Consider the following 20,810-nt stretch of genomic DNA (forward strand, 5'->3'; position numbering starts at 1 on the left):
GGATCCTGGATGGCATGGCCCATCACACAAGGATAAGGACTAGGTACTGGTTCATGATTAGGCTTTGTAATTGACATTGAATATAAATGCCAAACTATTCTGATGAAAGCTTAGAGACTTGAAATCTTATTGTTCCTCTCTCTACAGATGCTGCCTTACCCAAGTACTTCCAGCACTTTTTGTAAGTGGAACTTAAGTTGGGCACTTCAAATACTGCAACAAAGCTGCAACATTACACTTGGATATATAATTGATCTACTTTTGTGGAGGTTCTTTTGAGGTTCAGATTTAGTTCCATTACATGGGACACGGAATTGTAAAAAATTGAGTTCAATTTCATTGTCCGACTCCCATTTTTGGAAGGTTGTGGCACCCAACAATGACACAATGCAGATGGTTCTGTAAATAAAGGAGCAAATGATGAGCCAGTAAGTCGGGTTTGAATCGCAGTTCAGCAACTTAACCATGAAAATTATGCCAATGCAGTGCAGAGTAGGGAGGTGATGGCCTAGTGTTATTATCACTGGACTGTTAATCCAGAGAGCCAGGTAATGTTCTGGGATCAGAGTTCAAATCCTGCCATGGCAGATGGTGGAATTTGAATTCAATAAAATATCTGGGATTAAGAATCTAATGATGACCATGAATCCATTGTCGATTGTTGGAAAACCCATCTGGTTCACTAATGTCGTTTAGGGAAGGAAATCTGCTATCCTTACCTGGTCCAGACTGCATGTGACTCCAGACCCACAGCAATGTGGTTGACTCTTAACTGCCCTCTGGGCAATTAGAGATGGGCAATAAATGCTGCCTGGCCAGCGACACCCTCGTCCTGTGAATGAATAAAGAAAAAAAAGTAGCTGTCATTTGATGAAAGTTTTAACCAAAGTCATTACAGCAGGTAGCTGTAAAAGACACCAAGGTCATTATTTTGAGGAGCGGAAAGGAATTTCTGTACAGGACCTTGGCTGATATTTATCCCTCAATCTATACCAGAACAGATGCACTGTTCATTAATTTTCTGACTATTTTTAAGAACTTGTGTGTATATTGGCCATCACATTTCTCAACAGTGCAGCAGAGACTGATATTCATAGCTATTACAATGGCAATAAAGTGTTCTGTGAGCTATATAAATGTAAGTCTATCTATCCCAGAACACCCTGGTTGATTATTAGAGAGTATATTGTCTGGATGTATATCAGTACCCTTCCTAAAGTGCGCAGTCATGGTTTAACTATCTCACTCAACAAAAATATAATGCAGATGACTCTGTAGATAATGGAGGAAATGATGAGCAATCAATCTGCAAACAAGGAGCTGGCAGTATTATTCTTCTGTTGTCATGGCAGCTCCCACCATCTTCCTAAGATATTGTCACCAGCTTAAAAATGAGGTGATAGAGCATGGTGATCCCCACCCCCTTTTTACTCCTGTCATCTCCTTCACTTTTTCTTGAGCTGATCTCAGCTGGACCCTGCCTCTTTTTCATTTAATAAGTAGAACATAGAACAACGCCATTCAGCCCATTGTATCCATACTTGCTCAATGAAAAAGCTATCTTATTAGTCTCACTTGCCCACTCTTTTCCGATAGCCCTGAAAAACTTTCCCCTACAAGAATTGTTAAAGCTTCTCTTTTGAAAGCGATGATTGAATCTATTTCCCCAAACTTTCAGGTAGCATGTTCCACATTACAACAACTTGCTGCAGCGAAAAGAAAAACTCATCTCCTCCCCCGTCCTTTTGTCATCTGCTTCATTTCTCCTTGAATGCTCTTGTTGTCTACAATAAGATCAATTTTGGATGTTCCTGTTTTTTCACTGCTTTCTCAACCCAATACCTACAAAAATCCTTCCACCAGCCTCAAGATATTGTGATCTAGAGACCCAAGCCCAGCAGTCCACATTATTCCCCTGAGGTCACTCATTCTTATGATTGCTATTAATATCAAGAATTTCCTCCCCAGATTACCACGATGCCACCACATTACAAGCAAGGCAAATTATTCTTTTGCCAAGCACCAGAAACTTGAGAATGATAGTTGCATTTTGGTGAAAGGATCTGAGGTTTGTTGCTTTCTGACTTGTGAGTTTTATTCCATACATTGGACTGGATAAAATTTATATTTGTTATGTATCTTTATTTTTCCTGACTGGTTTCCTGGAGATAGTGACTCATTCTTGGATACAAGTGAAGCAGGAAGGCACACACCTGTATCCCACAATAAGGAACACACAGCACTTGCTGACTGGAAGAATCAAGGCAAAGTAGGATGAGGTGGTAGTTCACCAATACCCTCTCCAGGATACTTAGGGATGGGCAATGAATGCCAGTGACATCCACATCCTGTGAAAGAGAAAATGATTCAACTTCACACCCATTTGTCATTGGTTGACCAGTTAAACAGGAATTCAGTAACAATGGCTTGCATTTATATAGCACATTTAATGCAGTAAGATGTTCAAGGTGGTTTACAGGAGCATTGTCAATGAAAATTGGACAGAAGGATTACCAGCAGAAAGGCAGAATGGAAGTTTTCATACAAAAATCAAGTGGTGCGTAGAATATTTCACTAAAAGTGATCCTTCAAAACAACATATATGATTTAAAAGGGAATTTTATAAGCATTTAAAAACAAACAAGATGTCTTAAAGGATGGGATGAGAGAGAAGTAAAGGAATTGGGATTCCAATTTCGAAGATCTAGCATCACACAACATAGTGGGCTAAATGATGTCCTTTGATGTTAGTTTCTAAATATCTATGAAGTCTGTGTTTTGAATTCCATGTTCCTATCTTCTCCTGATAACCCTTGATTCCTCTGCCTACCAAGAACCTATGTACTTCTGCCTTACAAACGTTCAATGAACCCCTGGCCAAATGGCCTTCTGCTGCAGACAGTCCCTAAATTCTCACAATCCACTGAGAGAAACATAGAAACATAGAAGATAGGAGGCAGGGGGAGGACATTTGGCCCTTTGAGTCTGCTTCGTCATTCTTCACAATCATGGCTGATTGTCCAACTCAATAGCCTAATCCTGCTTTCTCTGCATAAATTTTGATCCCATTCGCCCCAAGTGCTATATCTAGTCGCCTCTTGAATACATTCAATGTTTTGGCATCAACTACTTCCTGTGGTAATGAATTCCACTCTTTGGATGAAGAAATGTCTCCTCATCTTCGTCCTAAATCGTCTACCCCGAATCCTCACTTCAGCACTGTGGGGATTCTAAGAAACACACAGGTACAGGAAGGAAGATCCCACCAACTGCAATGTGATTGTGACCAATTACTCTTTATCCTGTAAGGAAGAAGTCCCCTGCTCCAGGCTGGCATTTGTTGCCTATCCTTAATTGTCCTGAACTGAGTAACTCGCTAGGGTCATTTCAGGGTTATGAGTCAACCACATTACTGTGGGTCTGGACTCAAGTGCAGTCCAGACCAGGGGGGTAAGTTAAGGACAGCGGATTTCCTTCCCTGAAGTGCACTAGTGAACCAGATGGGTTTTTGTGATAATCAATGCTCACCATTGCTTTCAATTCCAGGTTTTGATTAATTGAATGTAAATTTTCCCCCAGTGTTCCTGCTGTCCAGGAAATACTCTCCTCAGCTCTGTCCTAAAAGGGTGATTCCTAATTTTATATCAGTGTCCCCCAGTTCTAGACTCGCCCAGAAGACAAAACATCCTTCTCACATCAATCTTGTCAAGACCATTAAGGATCTGACAGGCAAGTTTCAACAAAGTCGCTCCTCACCCTTCTAAATTCCAGTAAAAACAAAGCCAATCTGCCCACCTTTTCCCTATCAGACAGCCCACTCATTCTAAGTCTCAATCTAGTAAACCTCCTCTGATCTGCCTCCAATGTATTTACAGCCTGATGCATAGCATCCATACTCTCATAATTTACCATCCCATTAGTTTTCTTGATGACTTGTTGTATCTGCTTACTATTTTTTTGTGGTACATGCACCAGAACACCGAGATCCTTCTGTACCTGGCATTGCACAGTCCTTCTCCATTTAGCTAACACCGTGCTTTTACCTGGGAGGGGAAGGGGAGAGGGTTAGCTAGCTTACTTGGCTGGACAGCTGATTTATAATTCAGTGTTATGCTGGCAGCATTGTCCAGTTCTCTGACCAGCTGGGGTTACTATAAAGGGCTCCTCAAACCCCTCCTCTCCCGAGGTTGGTGACCCTGAAGTTAAACCACCACCAGTTATCTCTTTCTAATGAGAAAGCAGCCCTATGGTCTGGTAACACTACAGTGAGTTTACCTTTGCCTGCCTTTATATTCTTCCTGCTAAAGTGAAAAATTTCTTGTTTTCCCACATTATACTCATGTCAGATTTTTGCCCACTCACTCAGCTATCTGTATCCAACTGCAACACCCTAATATCCTCTTCACTGTATACTTTCTGAGCTATCTGTCTGTCATTAGCAAATTTAACCATCATACCTTCACTCCTTTCATGTCAGTGATTGAAGTAAATTGCAAAAAGTTGGGGGTACAGCACAGATCACTGCAGGGCTCCACTGGTCACATTCTGACAGAAATTACTGTCAGAAAACTACCCAGTTATGCATGTTTCATGGCACCAGCCACTCTTTTACCCATGCTTCTATATTGCACAATAACCTTTTGTGTGGCACAATGTCATGGCAACATAAGCCTTTGATAGCTGATCTATATTGCTTGTTTGGAGGCAACTGGTTGTATGAATTACACAGAATATTATCTCTGTTTTGATGGAGGGTCACTGGACTCTAAACATTAGCTGTTTTTCTGCTAGACCTGCTCAGTTTCTCCAGCACCTTGTTTTTGTTTCAGTTCTTTGTTTTTATTTATCATCTCTTTTCTATACATGCCTAAGTGTATTGCAAAAGTCTGGAATTGTGTAGTGAAGGTAAACTAGATTCATTCCTGGAACAAATACATTGGAAAACAAGAGGATTTCAAATCCTGAGAATACACTGACTTACCTATCTATTTCTCCTTTATTTTCTTTTGCTTTATTGACAGATGAAAATCAAATTATTGTCTGGTTCTCTTATTTATGTAGAGAGGAAGTTTTACTCTGGTTCGAGATAACACAGTGTGGAGCTGGAGGAACACAGCAGGCCAGGCAGCATCAGAGGAGCAGGAAAGCTGACGTTTCGGGTCGGGACGCCCATTTCTGAAGAAGGGTCCGGACCCAAAACGTCAGCTTTTCTGTTCCTCTGATGCTGCCTGGCCCGCTGTGTTCTTCCAGCTCCACACTGTGTTATCTCTGACTCCAGCATCTGCAGTTCTTACTATCTCCTTTACTCTGGTTCAAACCTTGTTTCTCTGAATATTTGATGGGGACAATTCAGAAGTAGTTTTAGTTTCAGTTTAATTGTTTTAATTCTGGTCTTCCTGCCTTAGGAAAGATGTTGTGAAACTTGAAAGGGTTCAGTGAAGATTTACAAGGATGTTGCCAGGGTTGGAGGGTTTGAACTCGTGGGAGAGGCTGAATAGGTTGGGGCTATTTTCTCCCAAAGTGTTGGAGGCTGAGGGGTGACCTTATACAAGTTTATAAAATTATGAGGGACATGGATAAGGTGAATAGTCAAGGTCTTTCTCCAGGGTAGGGGATTCCAGAACTAGAGGACATAGGTTTAAGGTGGGGGAGAAAGATTTAAATGGGACCTGAGGGGCAACATTTTCACATAGAGGGTAGTGTGTGTATGGAATAAGCTGCCAGAGGAAGTCGTGGAGGCTGGTACAATTACAACATTTAAAAGGCGTCCAGATGGGTATATGAATAGGAAGGGTCTGGAAGGATATGGGCCAAATGCTGGTAAAAGGGACTAGATTAATTTAGGATACCTGGTCGGCATGGATGAGTTGGATCGAAGGGTCTGTTTCTATGCAGCACATCTCCATGACTCTTAAGAGAGTAGAGGGAGCTTTACTCTATATCTAGCCCTAGGCTGTCCCTGTCCTGGGAATGTTTGATGGAGACAGTATCAAGGAGGCTTTATCTTCACTTTGAGACTAGAGAGCTTTACTGTGTATCTAACCCAGTGCTGTCCCTGTCCTGGGAGTGCTTGATTGGGGTAGTGTTACGGGAGCTTTAATTTCAGTTTGAAGTGTAGAGAGAGCTTTATTCTCTATCTAACCTCATGCTGTGTGAAGAAGGGAGATGAGCTGAGACCAAGCCTTGACTATTCATCTTATCCATGTCCCTCATAATTTTATAATCTTGTATAAGGTCACCCCTCAGCCTCCAACACTTTGGGAGAAAATAGCCCCAACCTATTCAGCCTCTCCCACTAGTTCAAACCCTCCAACCCTGGCAACCTCCTTGTAAATCTTTACTGAACCCTTTCAAGTTTGAAAAAGCAGGTTGATTGTGACCAGCAGCAGACCAAAGCCCGAGGAGTTGCACACAGTCGAGATTCCAGGGGAAGAATGATTAAAATGGGAATGATGGGTCTGTTCAGCATGGAAAAGTAGACTCTATTGAATAAACTTGAGAGACTTGAAGTTGAACTGGAGTAGAAGGATGTCAGTGCCAATGAACCAAATATGAAGAAAATAGACAGAAGGCAATTGGATCTTAGAAACCACACAATGGAGAGTTATAAACTCAATCTTTATTTTATTTTTGGAACAACTGGTGATCCTACAAATACAAGTTTGTTTTAAAAGCATCAGTGGGGTCAATAATTTAGCCAATAACAGCAGTACGTGATAGCTTTCTCTGGACAGTCGTGTAGTGAATGGATGCCAGCGTCCTCTGTATTCCCCACACTCGGACACTCAGCTTCTCTGTCTCTTGGAATCATCTCATCACCCAGCTTTGGGGGAGCTAATCCATACAGGATCCAGGAGTTGAAGGCCAGAGACTTGAAATGTTTCCTTTTAACAGTTTGTGGCACTTCATAAAGTCTATTAACGCCAATTTTAACCTAAATTCACCCCAGTCAGGAAGCAGGAGAATCTGGAGTAATGCGAGATAACTCTCACCTGGATTTACTTCTGTTTGAAGTGAACAAAGATGTTAAATTGAATGGAGTTTTAAACCAATGATACTGTCCAGTTCCCTGGGCCTCCCACTGCGGTTAGCATGTGCCCCTAAACGACACACTGATGTTGGGCCTGGAAACATGAACCCAACTCAGATACTAACCAAGATTCTGGCAACATTTAGATACAAAAATGAATTAAAAAATAATCTCGAGACTGATGCAAATGACAACAAATGGAGGAATAGAAAGCTGGAGGGAGGAACTGGTCTTCATCATTCGCAGACCACTATGGACAAGTCAACCATGGATGCTGCACCCTTTGGAGACACTGACACAAGAACAATACAAGGAAGTGAAACATTTGGGTAAAGTCTAGTGTTAGGTAGCCAATAGCAATTGAAATTGAGAGTCTAAACTCAAAGCCTGTAATTAGAAGAGATTGTGATTATATTCACTGACTCACTGTGTTTAATAACAACTGTCTCAGATATTTTTAAGTTTGTGAGTGAGTATTCTCTGGAAGGACTCTCACTGAGCAGTGTGTTCTGTGCATCAGTCAACGCAGTCCCTCCCCAACAATCTTCACTTTGGTGGAAAGCTTATTCACAAGGGCCAAGACTGATGTAAGCAATACACCAGTGGGGTTTGAAATAAATGCAACCTAAATTAGTTTTGATTTAGCCAGCTAATAATATTTATCACTGTGCAGAGATATTCAGAATCCTAGCATCCCACTACCCAGAATTACTATCGCGTTGTGGCAGCTTGAGAGGTACCTAACAGGGAGCATCAGTAAACACTGCTGTTCATTTAGACATCGTTGGAAGCAAGGATTACAAAGCAGGGAAACAAAATTCTGACCACAGGGTCCAAGATAATTCTAGAATGTGAGGAGAGAAAGGGAAACGTCTGTACAGGAATAAGAGACATAGCAAAGGAACAAAAAGAAATTGATACAAAATGAAAAGGTTGTGTTTTTTAATGTTTATGCCCCTCAAGCAGTACACAGACAGCTACTGATGCATATACCAAGTCTATAAACGTTCCAGCAGTATAATACTACATATAGAATTGCACGCCTGCTCCAATGACCCGACTCTGCTCCAGATGGTGCTGATACACTCTTCAAAGATGCTCAGTTCTGATTGGCACAGAGCCTAAACAAAAAGGGAGAAGTACAAGCACGGCAGCCCCTCATCAGAGCCTCGTTCAATAACGTGACGCTGGCATTGAGCTCTTGACCCCAGTGGCGAGGGGCGGGTGAAGTCCCCGCTATTTCCCGTAGAACTTCTTGTTCAGGAGGAAGATCAGCAGGTTGACATTAACCTTCGCTTTGTCGAACAGCTTCATGACGGCAACACCTTCATATTGGAGCTGGAGGAGATCCTGGGCAGGGACAGAGGTTACACGGTCAGCAAAAAGTCAAGAAATCTGACACAGAGAGCAGCTGTAAGCCAGTCACAATCTAAGTCTCACAAGCAGAGTTCCCATTTTCACTCTTATTGTACTGTCTCCTGTTCCCAACGACAGGTGGTTGCCAGGGAATTGAATTTCTCTTGGGAACTGTCCTCCAGTGAGTCAGCACCTTCCGGAACTGTATCCCAGTGACAGTCAGCCCCTTCAGGAACTGTATCCCAGTGAGAGTCGGCCCCTTCAGGAACTGTATCCCAGTGAGAGTCAGCACCTTCAGGAACTGTATCCCAGTGAGAGTCAGCACCTTCAGGAACTGTATCCCAGTGAGAATCAGCACCTTCAGGAATTGTGTCCCAGTGAGAGACAGCACCTTCAGGAATTGTGTCTCAGTGAGAGTCAGCACCTTCAGGATTCATAAGGACAGAACAAGAGTTTCCATTTATATAGTGCGTCTAACACAGTAAAATCCATCGTGTATCGTGAGACTGACAGACTATTTGGTACCAAACATATAAAAAGATATTGGGACAGATGCTGGAAAGTTCAGATGGGTTTAAGGAATAACTTAGAGGAGAAGAGGTTTAACAAAGGAAATCTCAAAGCTGATGGGGCCCAGGCAGCTGAAGACAAGCTCAGTAGTGAAGCAACTGAAATGGATGATGTACAGAAAGCCAGAATTAGCGGATCAGAGGGTTGTGGGGCTATTAGAGATTACAGAGTTAGGGAAGGAATATAGGGATTTTGCAAATAAGGTTACAATTTGAAATGTTGTGGAACTAGGTGCCAATGTAGACAAGAAGGTAAAGCAGAGGTGACCATGTCTGGCCATGAAGATTACCTGATAGTGCAGCATGAATGTCTCCATTTGAACTCCCATGAACTTGGCCTTCACTTCAAAGTCACCCACCTCTTCTGTTGGGCAGATGTCAAAGATAACATTTTTAAACCTGAAAACAGAAGAGAACTGTTTAATTAACCAAATAAACCTATGGAAAGAATAAAACACAAGTGCGAGCAGGGAGAAGGTACCTCCTTTAGCTGTGGGTTAACACTCTGAGTCCTGGCCTGTGAATCAGAGCTGAAAGGCCTGGTGTAGAATTTGAGCTCTCAATTTACACTCAGTCCTCACGGCAGTGCCCGGGGAGTGCTGTGCAAACAGAGATCAGCTTGTTGGGAGGTTAACCCAAGGCCTGATATGCGCATGTTGGTGATGGGCTAAAGATCCCTTTCGATAAACATGAATAAGGGTGCGCTGTCTCAAATGACAGTACTCCCTAAAGATTCTGATGCTGCCTCTTATCTCAGATGTTGCAAATGGACTACAGTGAGGGTAGCAGCAATCTCAGACTCTCCCTGCAAAAGGCTGGGTATTAATTGAAGTTCTCCAGGCTGACACTGAATATAATTTTTCTTATTTAAGGCCATGCATCGTATAACCACCACCTCCAGGTTCTACCATGGATAAAGCAATGAACCAGATTTCCCCAGCTCCCTGAACTGGTCATTTCCTGTCAGTTCGAAATGTTGAACGTTAAATATTCCTGCTACCTTCTCGGTGAAACCCTGCCCAGTCCAGATACATATCCTGTTGTCTCCAGCCTGATGTAGGTATTTTTAAATCAACTTGTAACAACACACCTCTGCAGCAGGTGGGATTTGAACCTGGGACTTCTGGTCAGAGACAGGGATACTACCACTGCATCACAAGAGCCTGTTGGATACAGTCTTTTATGCACACTGCCTGCGAAGCTCACTTCTTCGCTCTTTTTATCCCAAATTTTCTGCCATGAAGACCTTGACCCTTCTCCACAGGAATCAAACCACTCATTGCCACTTCAATATCCTTCATTGACCTCAAGGAGGGAAGCTGCAAACTTTTTCAAAGGAAGCAAACCGGATTTCCTGGTGAATTCCTGTCACTCACTGGTTGCTGTTGAGATCCTCGATTTCAAGCAGAACACCCTTCTCATGGAGTCTTGCTGCCGTGTATCGATGCGAGACCTGTTTGCTTTTCTTTCCTTTAACATCTCCTGGCTTCTTCGAAACTCTATAAGGAGCATCAAAGCACAGGGGTAAGACACAACACGCCACATGTCAAACACAACGCAACAATTTCCAGAAAAATCCACTCAACGTGTTCTTTCAGTTTCAAACAGAGGAGCCCGGGTGAGGTGTACATCAGATTATAAAAACCAGGGAAAGAGACTTACTACTGGCTACTTTCAGACACTTGCCACCAAATCAGCTGGGGGTTTTTAGTTTAATTTTTCACCTCTCTCAGGAGTTGTTTTCGGGTGCAATGAGTATAAAAATGCATCCAATTCTCACTGGTGTCAATACATATGAACAAAGAAGGACTTGCATTCAACTGGGACAGCACATCCATAATAGCACGAGCCAAACAGAGACATGCCAGGGAATTCCTGGAGGCCTGGTATTCCAACCGGAACTCAATCAGCAAACACATTGAACTGGACCCGATATACCAACCATTGAAAAACAGAACCAGAAGTGATGCCAACCGCCCCAGCAAACTGAGGCATATAAATAACAAGCAGGACAGAACACCAATGCTTCACCAGATGCACACTGACAATGTTACCCAGCACGGTGACAAAACGTCTGCAATCAAACCCACCGGCTCAGCGAGCAAGTCTACAACCTCAATGATTCATGGGGTGTAACAATGGTATGGCTTGGGGGTGGAGAGACCAAAAGGTCCTCTTAATTCTATTGTCCTTCTAAAGGTCACTGAGGGAGGGGGAATGGGGTGGAACCTTGCTGACCCATTTCTGATATATTGAGACTGGAGTCACGTATGGGTCTGGACTGGGTAAGGGTGGCAGGCTGAGAGTTTACAATTCTTTTTGATGTCAGCTCTAAAGTTACAGAGGTGGGGTTTGAGCTGTTGATCTGTGGGTGAGAGCAACCTGATTGGCTGCAATCACTGGACCAACATCTCTCAGCAAGCGATGATATCTTCGTTGATAAGCAGACTCAAGCTCGTGTTTTAAAGACAGACCACAGTGAGACCTTAGGGAAAGTTCGAGCTTCGCGGGTTTAAGAAAATGGGAGAGCGAGAGTCCCTGGGGCCATGTCGGGGTGGGTGCAGAGGGAGAGGGATAAGGATAAGTGAGGTTTGTAGCTTTGAAAGTCCTGGAAAGCTCAAGAGATCAGTGATCACAGAGACATAAGGAGGAGACAGGAAAGGTGGAGTTTCTCTCCTCTCTTGGTCTTTAAGCTCTTGAACGATCTTTAGGTCAGTGCCATGGTCATATTTTCCCCATTCCCTCCTGTAGTGATCTGCCCAAAATGAAACAAATTCACATAACTTTTGAAAGGGAACCAGATAAATGCTCAAAGGAAAAAAAGGATTGCAGGGCTAGTGGGAAAGAACAGGAGTGAGTGGGACTCATTGTATTTCTCTGCCAACAAGCCAGCAGCAGAGTAATGGGCTAAATGGTCTGTTCCCTACACTTGAATGTTCTTCAATTCCATCTTTTCCAAGCTGAGGGTCAGCATGCATTGAGAACATCAGGAACAAGTCATTATCAGAGCAGGGAAGTGGAGCCACTCACTTTCCTTTGCTGGCCAGGTTGTCCATGCAGGTCTTGATGTACTGGTTGTAGTAGTCTATCTGCTCTTCGAAGAAGGCAGTTTTGGAGATCAGGCCGCTGTATGTCTGCTGCAATCGCACCAGCTCTGCCTTCCGCCTCTGCCGGTATCGCCGCTGGTTTCGAATGTCCTGCAGGCAGGAGCAGATGGGGATTAAATTTTGCCCCTGGCATGTGAGCTGTGATAAATGCACCCATCTCAGGTGGCACTGAGCAGGAAGATCCCAGTTGGAACCCAGTTTGGTCCCATGTGAGGCACCACCAGCTTGAATTTGGAAAATGTGCAGAGATGTGTGTGCATGGGAGTACGCGTGTGTGCAGACTGTGTGCGCGCGCACATGGGCAGTAGAACGTGTGTGCATGTATAGGAGTGTGTGTGTAGGTGTACGTGTGTGCGTGCTCAGGCACAGGTGTCTGCATGTGTTCAGGCATGATAGTGCATATGTGTGTGTACACATGATTTCACAGATGTGTGCGCGGGCTGAATGTGCAAACAGCAACATCACAAATGGCCAGAATCAGCCTCAGCTGCAATGCCTCACATGACCAACCAGCCCAACACTTCTCTGTCTGGCCACACGGGGGCAACAGCTTTTGAGTGAAGCAGCAGATATTGGCAACACATACCAAACAACCACTTACATTCATATAGCACCTTCACTCAAAGATAAATGTGCCAAGATTTTCAAGTGCGTGAGGAAAGATGGAGCTGAAAACTGTGGGAAAAAAATCTCCCAAACTCATTCCATCATTATCACTCGGCACAAAATAAAACCAGTAAAAGCTGGAATTAATCAGCAGGTCTAGCAGCTTCTATGGAGAGAAACAGAGTTAGAATTTCAAATTGACGTTGTTTTGCCATTAGTCAACCTCTCTCATCATTTTTCTTATTTTCACAAATGAGCATCGCTGGCTGGGCCAGCAATTATTGTCCATCCCTAATAGCTGTGGAGAAGGTGGTGGAGAGCTGCCCTCTTGAATCACTGCGGACTTGGGTGTAGATAGACCCACAATGCTATTAGTGAGGGGATCCAAGATTCTGATCCAGCGACAATGAAAGAATGTAAATATATTTCCAAATCAGGATGGTGAGTGGCTCTCAGAGAATTGTATGCTCTGATTTCCGACTTCACTAGAAACAGGCAATCCTGCTGAGTTATCAGAAGGCAGATCAGATTTCATTTATTTAAAAACAACCAAGCTTATTGAATTATATTCAAAGGAGGTGTGTTTGGGTGGGGTGGTGAGGAAGATGTTTCTCTGACCAGTTACACAGGTTGTCTGGGTCCCAGAGGAGATGAGAGTGTGGCACAAAACCCTGGAGGTGAACTCTGACCATCACAGGGAGATTGTAAATCAACAGTGAATGTTTGTGCGTAAGTGAGTGTGTGAGAGAGAGAAAGAATGTGTCTGCGTGTGCGAGAGAGACAGAGAAAGAATGTGTGTGTGCGCGTGTGCGAGAGAGAGAGAGAAAGAATATGCATGTGCAAGAGAAGAGAGAGAATGTGTGCGCGTGTGCGAGAGAGAGAGAAAGAGAGAGAATGGGTGAGACAGCGAGCGAGAGAGAATGGGTGAGAGCGAGTGAGAGAATTGGTGAGACAGTGAGGAGAGAGAATGGGTGAAAGAGCGAGCGAGAGCATGGGTGAGAGAGCGAGCGAGAGGGAATAATGGCGAGAGAGCGAGCGAGAGGGAATGGGTGAGACAGCGAGCAAGAGGAAATGGGTGAGAGAACAAGCGAGAGAGAATGGGTGTGAGAGCGAGTGAGAGAGAATGGGTGTGAGAGCGAGTGAGAGAGAATGGGTGTGAGAGTGTGTGCTTGTGTGTCAGAGAGAGAGAGAATGGGTGTATATGAGACAGTGTGTGAGAGAAAGTGTGTGAGTGTGAGACAAACACAATGCAAGAGAAACTGAGCAGGTCTGACAACATCTGTGCAAAGAAAACAGAGTTAATATTTTGAGACTGGAATGACTGGTTCTTCGGGCTCTGAACAGTAGTAATACTGGGCTTGAAATGTTAACTCTGCTTCAGTCTCCACAGATGCTGTCACACTTGCTGAGTTTCTCCAGCACTCTATTTGTTTCAGATTTCCAGTATCTGCAGTGATTTGCTTTTATGCGAGTAGGAATGAGAGGAAGCATGAATAAGTGGATGTTTGTGTGTCTGTGTAAGCAAGAAACTGTGAGGAATCACAGTGAGACTTTCACTCATGGTCTTGAGTGTATTCACTCCTCATTCTTGCACATAATTTTCAGCTGCTGTTAACAGCCACTAAAACATGTTTAAAGGAAACATACCTCTGGTCATCTGAGAGTCAAAATATTTTAAAATGAATTTTTGGGATTATTGTCCATCCCGGAGCTACATCGGAGTGGTATGATACACCACATCAGACAGCAGTTTGGAAATTACCCCCAGATGACACTGGAGATACAGAAATTGGGAAGGCTGGTGGATTTCCAGCTTGGAGGATATAATGCCCTGGAAAACAAAGAAATCATTTCTAATCCTGCTTTTTATGATCTCTGGATGGCTCAAAGCATTTTATGGCCAGTGAAGTCCTGCAGTCGCTGGTGTGATGCGGGAAACATAGTGGCCAATGTGTGCACAGCAGGATCCCACAAACAGCCATGGACTAAATGACTGGATAAGCCAAGTTTCTTGTTCATGATGCTAACTGAGGGCGCAATGTTCACTAGGGATCACTCAGAGTCAGAGTTATACAGCACGGAAACAGACCTTTCATTCCAACTCGTTCATGCTAACCTGACATCCTGAACTGATCTAGTCCCATTTGTCAGCATTTGTCCAATATCCCTTTAAGCCCTTCCTATTCATGTACCCATCCAGGTGCCTTTTAAATGTTGTAATTGTACCCATCTCCACCACTTCCTCATTCCATACACACACCACCCTCTGTGTGAAAATACTGCTGCTTAGGCCCCTTTTAAATCTTTGCCCCTCACCTTAAACTGAGGCCCTTTAGTTTTGGACTCCCCTACCCTGGGGATAAAGACCGTGGCTATTCACCTTATCCATGCCCCTGATGGTTTTATGAACCTCTATAAGGTCACCCCTCAGTCTCTGACGCTCCAGGGATTATAAAAAAAGAGGATCAAGAGTTACAGGGAGAAGGCAGGAGATGGGATTGAGAACCACATCAGCCACGTGGAGCAGATTCAATGGCCAAATGGCCTAATACTATTCCTATATCTTATGGTCTTATTCATGCTCAGTAATTTACAAGTCTGCAACACCCTGCTTCATAGTGGCCTCCCGTGCTCCTGTACACTCCTGGGTCACAGCTCCTGGATGGCTCTTTCTGCTTTCTCCAAGCTACTTGCTAGTTTCACTATAGATATTTCTGCTAGCTTCAAGCTAGGCATATCTTACACTCTCTGTTCCCTCATGAACTCTGTCTTCAAACCGACCACAAAAAAGCATCTCTCCCATTGTCCTCAGAGCAGAGGTTAACTCAGCTGCTGTTGTTAGAAATCCAGGAATCTTCTGCATCTGCCCGAGCAGGCAGCTGGTCACGGTCTTCATCAGAAAGACAACAGTGCTACAGCGGGAGTCATAGAGTTATATTACTTTACTTCTCAAGCTCTGAAAGATCATGGCTGATTCTGAACTAATCATCCAAAGGTATGCAGGTTAGGTGATTGGCCATGCTAAATTGACCATCGTGTCCAGGATGTGAAGGCTGAGTACATTAGCCATAGTAAAGACAGGGTTGGGGGGATAGGGTAGAGGTCTTGATCTGGGTGGGCTGCTGTTCGGATGGTTGGTATAGACTCGATGGGCTGACTAACCTCTTTCCACACTGTAGGGATTCTATGATTCTATGAGTTTGGTTTGTGCAACAACCTAACACCTCTATAGTCACTTGTACAAGTGTCAGCTTTTTAGTTAAAATACGACCCTTCAGTTGGAATATTCAGACTGTCCCTGGCAAGACTCGATTTCTGGATCATTGTTGCTGGTATTAACATGTCATTACTGCACTACCCAATACTTATTAAAAACAAACTGATGCAGCATCTAAAAGACCAAGTAGACAGATGCACTGTCTGCTGAGTTGTGCTGACCACAGTGTGAGCCCTGCCTGTGCTGAGTTTACCCTCATGAAGGGGGACAGAATGTGAAAACAAGGGAGAAAAATCTGTTGGTAAAGATTTCTTTGTGTAACTGTGAATGTGACACATTTAAAGGGAACCTGGATAACAGACAGGAAGGAGAAAGGAACAGAAGGATATCATGTTTGGGTGAGATAAAGGGGAGGGTGGTGAGTGAAGGAGGTTTGTGTGCAGCCTACACACTGGCAGGTCAATGGTCTGTTCCTACGATCAAGACGGATTCATTGGATCCTTGCATTCACACAGCATTCTACCACCATCTAGAGGTGTAACTAAGGACTGCTGAAAGTGGCAGGAACAGCTCACAATGAAATGGTGCAGTGCGAGGCTGCTTATCCTGAGCTGGTCCTGAGCTTGTTTTCTGATGAAAAACAAATTGGATGCCGTGGGAGGACTGGAAGTTCCTTCCTGATAGATGAGCTAAGGTGGGTCTTCAATTCAAGAACGAGACAATGAGGATTGAGATAAAAACAGAGTGCTGGAGAAACCCAGCACGTGTGGAGAGACAAAGTGAGTTAACGTTCCAGCTTAATAAAAGCCGGAAGAACTGTGGATGCTGTAAATCTGAAACAAAAACAGAAATTGCTGGTAAAGCTCAGCAGGTCTGCCAGCATCTACACAGATGTGCTGAGCTTTCCCACCAATTTCTGTTTGTGCACTGTACCAGCTTGATGTGATAAAATGAAAGGTTCATTCATAGAAGATAGGAGCAGGAGGAGGCCATTCGGCCCTTTGAGCCTGCTCCGCCATTCATCATGATCATGTCTAATCCTGCTTTCTCCCCATAACCTTCGATCCCATTCACACCAAGTGCTATATTTAGTCGCATCTTGAATACATTCAATGTTTTAGCATCAACTACTTCCTGTGGTAATGAATTCCACAGGCTCACCACTCTTTGGGTGAAGAATGTCTCCGTCCTAAATGGTCTACCCCAAATCCTCAGACTGTGACCCCCCCTGGTTCTGGACACACCCACCATCAAAACATCCTCCCTGCATAGACCCAGGCCAGTCCTGTTAGAATTTTATAAGTCTCTATGAGATCCAAGCTACCGGACTGACTGCGCATTTGCAGCATTTCTTATTTTTAATTTCGATGGGTCTTCCTTTTTAATTTGATCATTCACCACATGCAAGAGATGTAGTTTAGCTGTGGTTCAGGTGGGAGCACTCACCTGCTTTGAGTCAGAAGGTCATAGGTTCGACTCCTGTTTGCAGCTGTTACTCCCAATGCAGCATTGACCAAGTGCTGCATTATCAAGGGTGCTGTCTTTTGGCTGAAGCCCTTACTCTCAGGTGGGTGTGAGGTGGTGTGTTGAAGGGGTGCAGGGGAGTCTGTCCTGCACAAGGATTTATCCCCCAGCTACTGTCACAGGGAGACAGACAGCTGTGTTATGGTAATGTCACTGGACTATAACCCAGAGCCCCAGGCTCTTGGTCCCATGAGATGGAACCAAATGACAGCAGGAACACTGGGGGAAAATTTACATTCAATTAATCAAAACCTGGAACTGAAAGCAATGGTGAGCATCGATTATCGCAAAAAGGGGCCTCACTAGTGCCCTTCAGGGAAGGAAATCTACTGTCCTTAACTTACCCATCCTGGTCTGGCCTACACTTGACTCCAGACCCATGGCAATGTGGGTGACTCTTAACTGCCCCCTGAAAAGACCCTAGTGAGTTACTCAGTTCAGGGCAATTAGGGATAGGCAACAAATGCCAGCCTAGAGCAGGGGACTTCTCGTCCCTTGCAGGATAAAGAGTAATTGGTCACGATCACATTGCAGTTGGTGGGATCTTCCTGTGCCTGTGTCTTTCTTAGAATCCCCACAGTGCAGAAAGAGTACATTCAGCCCACTGCATCTGCCCTGACCCTCTGAAGAGCATCCCACCCAAATCCACACTATCCCCATCCCCATCCCCATCATCACTCCACCCTAACCTGCAAATCTTTGAACTGCGGGCGGGAACTGGAGCACCCAACAGAAACCCATACAGATACTGGAAGAATGTGCAAACTGCACACAGACAGTCCCTGGGTGCTGTGAGGCAGCAGTGCTAACCACTGAGCCACCGTGCCGACCCTTTCCTGCATTATTAACAGTGACTACACTTGAAAAAGTAACCTCATTGGCTGTGGACCTGGGGGTGTGCATTAGCGCTATACAAATGTAAGTGTCGGGGTGGCAGTTACTGGGTTAAGACTGAGCTCTCTGCGAGGCCACCCTGAGTTGAATATCGTATCAACCCAGCCTGTCACCTCTGGCAGTGAAGTCAGTGGGGCTGCTAAGTGAATGTGACCCCCTTGTGCTCAGGGTGTTACCTTGGCGATGTCATTGATCAGATCCTGGTACTTGTTCACTGGGTTGACTTTTCCCAGACTTGCCAACTTTTTCAAGTTCTGTTCAATTCTCTCTTTCTTCTCCTTCAGAGACATCTGGTTTTCCTCCAACTGGACCTGGTTCCGTTTCATCTTCTCCGGAGTCTTGGCATCTCGTATAGCTCTCCTCTGCATGGCTCGCTGGTGATCAGCATCCTGTGTGGGGGGAGAGAGGGAGAGAGAGACACAGAGAGAGAGACAGCTTCAGCAGGGGCTTCTCAATACTGCAGTGTGGTATCTGCAGCTCAAACTATTTCTTAAAACAAAACCCTTCGATTTTCTGTTAGCACACAACGTTCCTCAGTTAGCTTCTTACCCACTGGAACAGGAGGAGGCCATTCAGCCCCTGAAAACTGTTACACAGATACAACAGGAAGCCATTCAGCCTTTCAAACCTGTTACACAGGTGCTCAACGGTCAGCAATGCTGCCTCACAGCGCCAGCGATCCGGGTTCGATTCCACTGTGCAAACTTCACACAGACAGTTGCCCCAACATTCTCCCTGTGTCTGCGTGGGCTTCCTCCGAGTGCTCCGGTTTCCTCCCACAGATGTGCAGGTTAGCGTGGATTGGCTATGCTAAATTACCCATAGTGTCCAGGGATGCGCGGGCTATGTGGATTAGCCATGGGAAATGGAGGCAGTAAGGACTGCAGATGCTAGCCATGGGAGATGTAGGGTTACCGGCATGCGGTAGGTGTGTGGGTCCAGTTCGGATGCTCGTTGGAAGGTTGGTGTGGTCGCATGGACTGAATGGCCTGCTTCCACACTGTAGGGATTCTATAATTCTTACAGGAGGAGGCCATTCAGCCTCTTGAACTGATTGCATAGGAACAGGAGAATGCACTCAGCCAGACCAATCAGTGGCATAGAAACAGGAGGCCATTCAGTCCCTTATGCCTGTTGCACAGGAACAGGAGAACTTCAGCCCCTTGAACAGATAGCATTGGACAGGAGGCCATTCAGCTTGTTAAGCCCTGGTAGGAACAGGAGCCCCGTGGGTCAGTGATCAACCACCAGCAAATGGATGCAGCCTCTGAATGTTCAGGAAGATTCAATACTCACTTGCTCCGCAGAGGCTGGAGTCTCCAAGATCTCGGTCAGAGTTTCACCGGGTTGGAAACGAATCACATCGACAATCAAACGCTTGGTGCTGGAATGCATCAAAACAGAGGTTGGGGTCATATTTCAGAGCAGCTCAATATTCCTGAAGGGAAACGGAGAGAAAGAGAGAGAGAGAGAGAGAGAAAAAGCGCGAGACAGAGAAGGGGAAGGGAATGGAGGGAGGTGGGAAAGAAAGAGAGAGAGAGAGCGGGACACAGGCTAGGAGGTTTAGGGAGGGAATTCCAGAGCTTGGGATGCAGGCAGCAGAATGCGTGGCCACTGACAGTGAAGTGGTTGAAATTGGGGATATGCAAGAGCCGGAATTGGAGGAATATGGACCTGCTGGAGGTGCAGTACTGAAGGAGTGCTACACTCTCAGAAGCACACTATCCTTCAGGTGAAATATTATTCACCTGCTGTCTCAGTCCCACGGCTACTGTTTCGAAGGGAAGCAGTATTCTCCTCAGTGTCTTGGCCAATTCCTATCCCCAACATTACTGACTGACAAGAGTCTATAGGTGAGAGGCTGGAAAAGCACAGCAGGTCAGAGAGCATCCGAGGAGCAGGAAAGGCAACGTTTTGGGCCGTTAGGGTCACTGACATTAACAGGTCATCACTTTGAAAGCATCTCATTGGCTGTAAATTGGGAGGTTGTGAAGGGTGGTACAGAAATTAAATTTGTTTTGATGGCAAGAAGCTGTAGCCCTCCTAGACAAACAGCTTACTTACTTCAGCAACAGAGTGCGTGCGTTCATCTCCTCGTTCTCACTCCCAGACACATCAAATTTGTTGGTGAGGGTCAGGGACAGCTCGGTCTTGGAAAGCTGCTCTTTATTCGTTTCATGCAAAACCCCTTCACCTGTGGGAGGGAAACCCCAACAAGTTAATTCAGCAAATAGCACTTATAAAGTAAAACATTCCCTGGCACCTTCACAAGCACAGATAGTGAACAAGGTGCAATACCGGCCGATAGCTGGAGTTACTGGAATGGAGACCAAAGGTTTGGCGAGTGATGGTCAGTTGAAGGAGGAAGGTGAGGCCGTGAGGCAGATGGAGAATTCCGGAGCCTGGGCCCTGGGCAGCTGAAGGCACAGTCACTAACGCTGGAGCGATAGGAATCGGGAAAGTACGGAAGGCCAGAACTGAATCGGAGATTCCAAAGTGTTGTAGGG

General features: G+C 44.9%; 1 protein-coding gene across 1 annotated transcript in view; it reads right to left on the reverse strand.

The window, feature by feature from the left end:
- Window positions 1-7,955: 7,955 nt before the first annotated feature.
- Window positions 7,956-20,810, reverse strand: part of iqgap1 (IQ motif containing GTPase activating protein 1) — a 100,558-nt gene continuing 87,703 nt past the window's right edge. Inside the window, exons 31-37 of the mRNA XM_048617064.1 lie at window positions 20,368-20,497; window positions 19,600-19,687; window positions 18,480-18,692; window positions 11,986-12,152; window positions 10,332-10,454; window positions 9,246-9,354; window positions 7,956-8,380 (exon numbers count right to left, since the gene is read on the reverse strand). Of these exons, the coding sequence (XP_048473021.1) occupies window positions 8,267-8,380; window positions 9,246-9,354; window positions 10,332-10,454; window positions 11,986-12,152; window positions 18,480-18,692; window positions 19,600-19,687; window positions 20,368-20,497 (944 nt within the window). The 3' untranslated portion in view covers window positions 7,956-8,266. The remainder of the gene's footprint in view (window positions 8,381-9,245; window positions 9,355-10,331; window positions 10,455-11,985; window positions 12,153-18,479; window positions 18,693-19,599; window positions 19,688-20,367; window positions 20,498-20,810) is intronic.

Source organism: Rhincodon typus, chromosome 36, assembly GCF_021869965.1.
Source record: "Rhincodon typus isolate 14 chromosome 36, sRhiTyp1.1, whole genome shotgun sequence".
NCBI classification, from domain to species: domain Eukaryota; kingdom Metazoa; phylum Chordata; class Chondrichthyes; order Orectolobiformes; family Rhincodontidae; genus Rhincodon; species Rhincodon typus.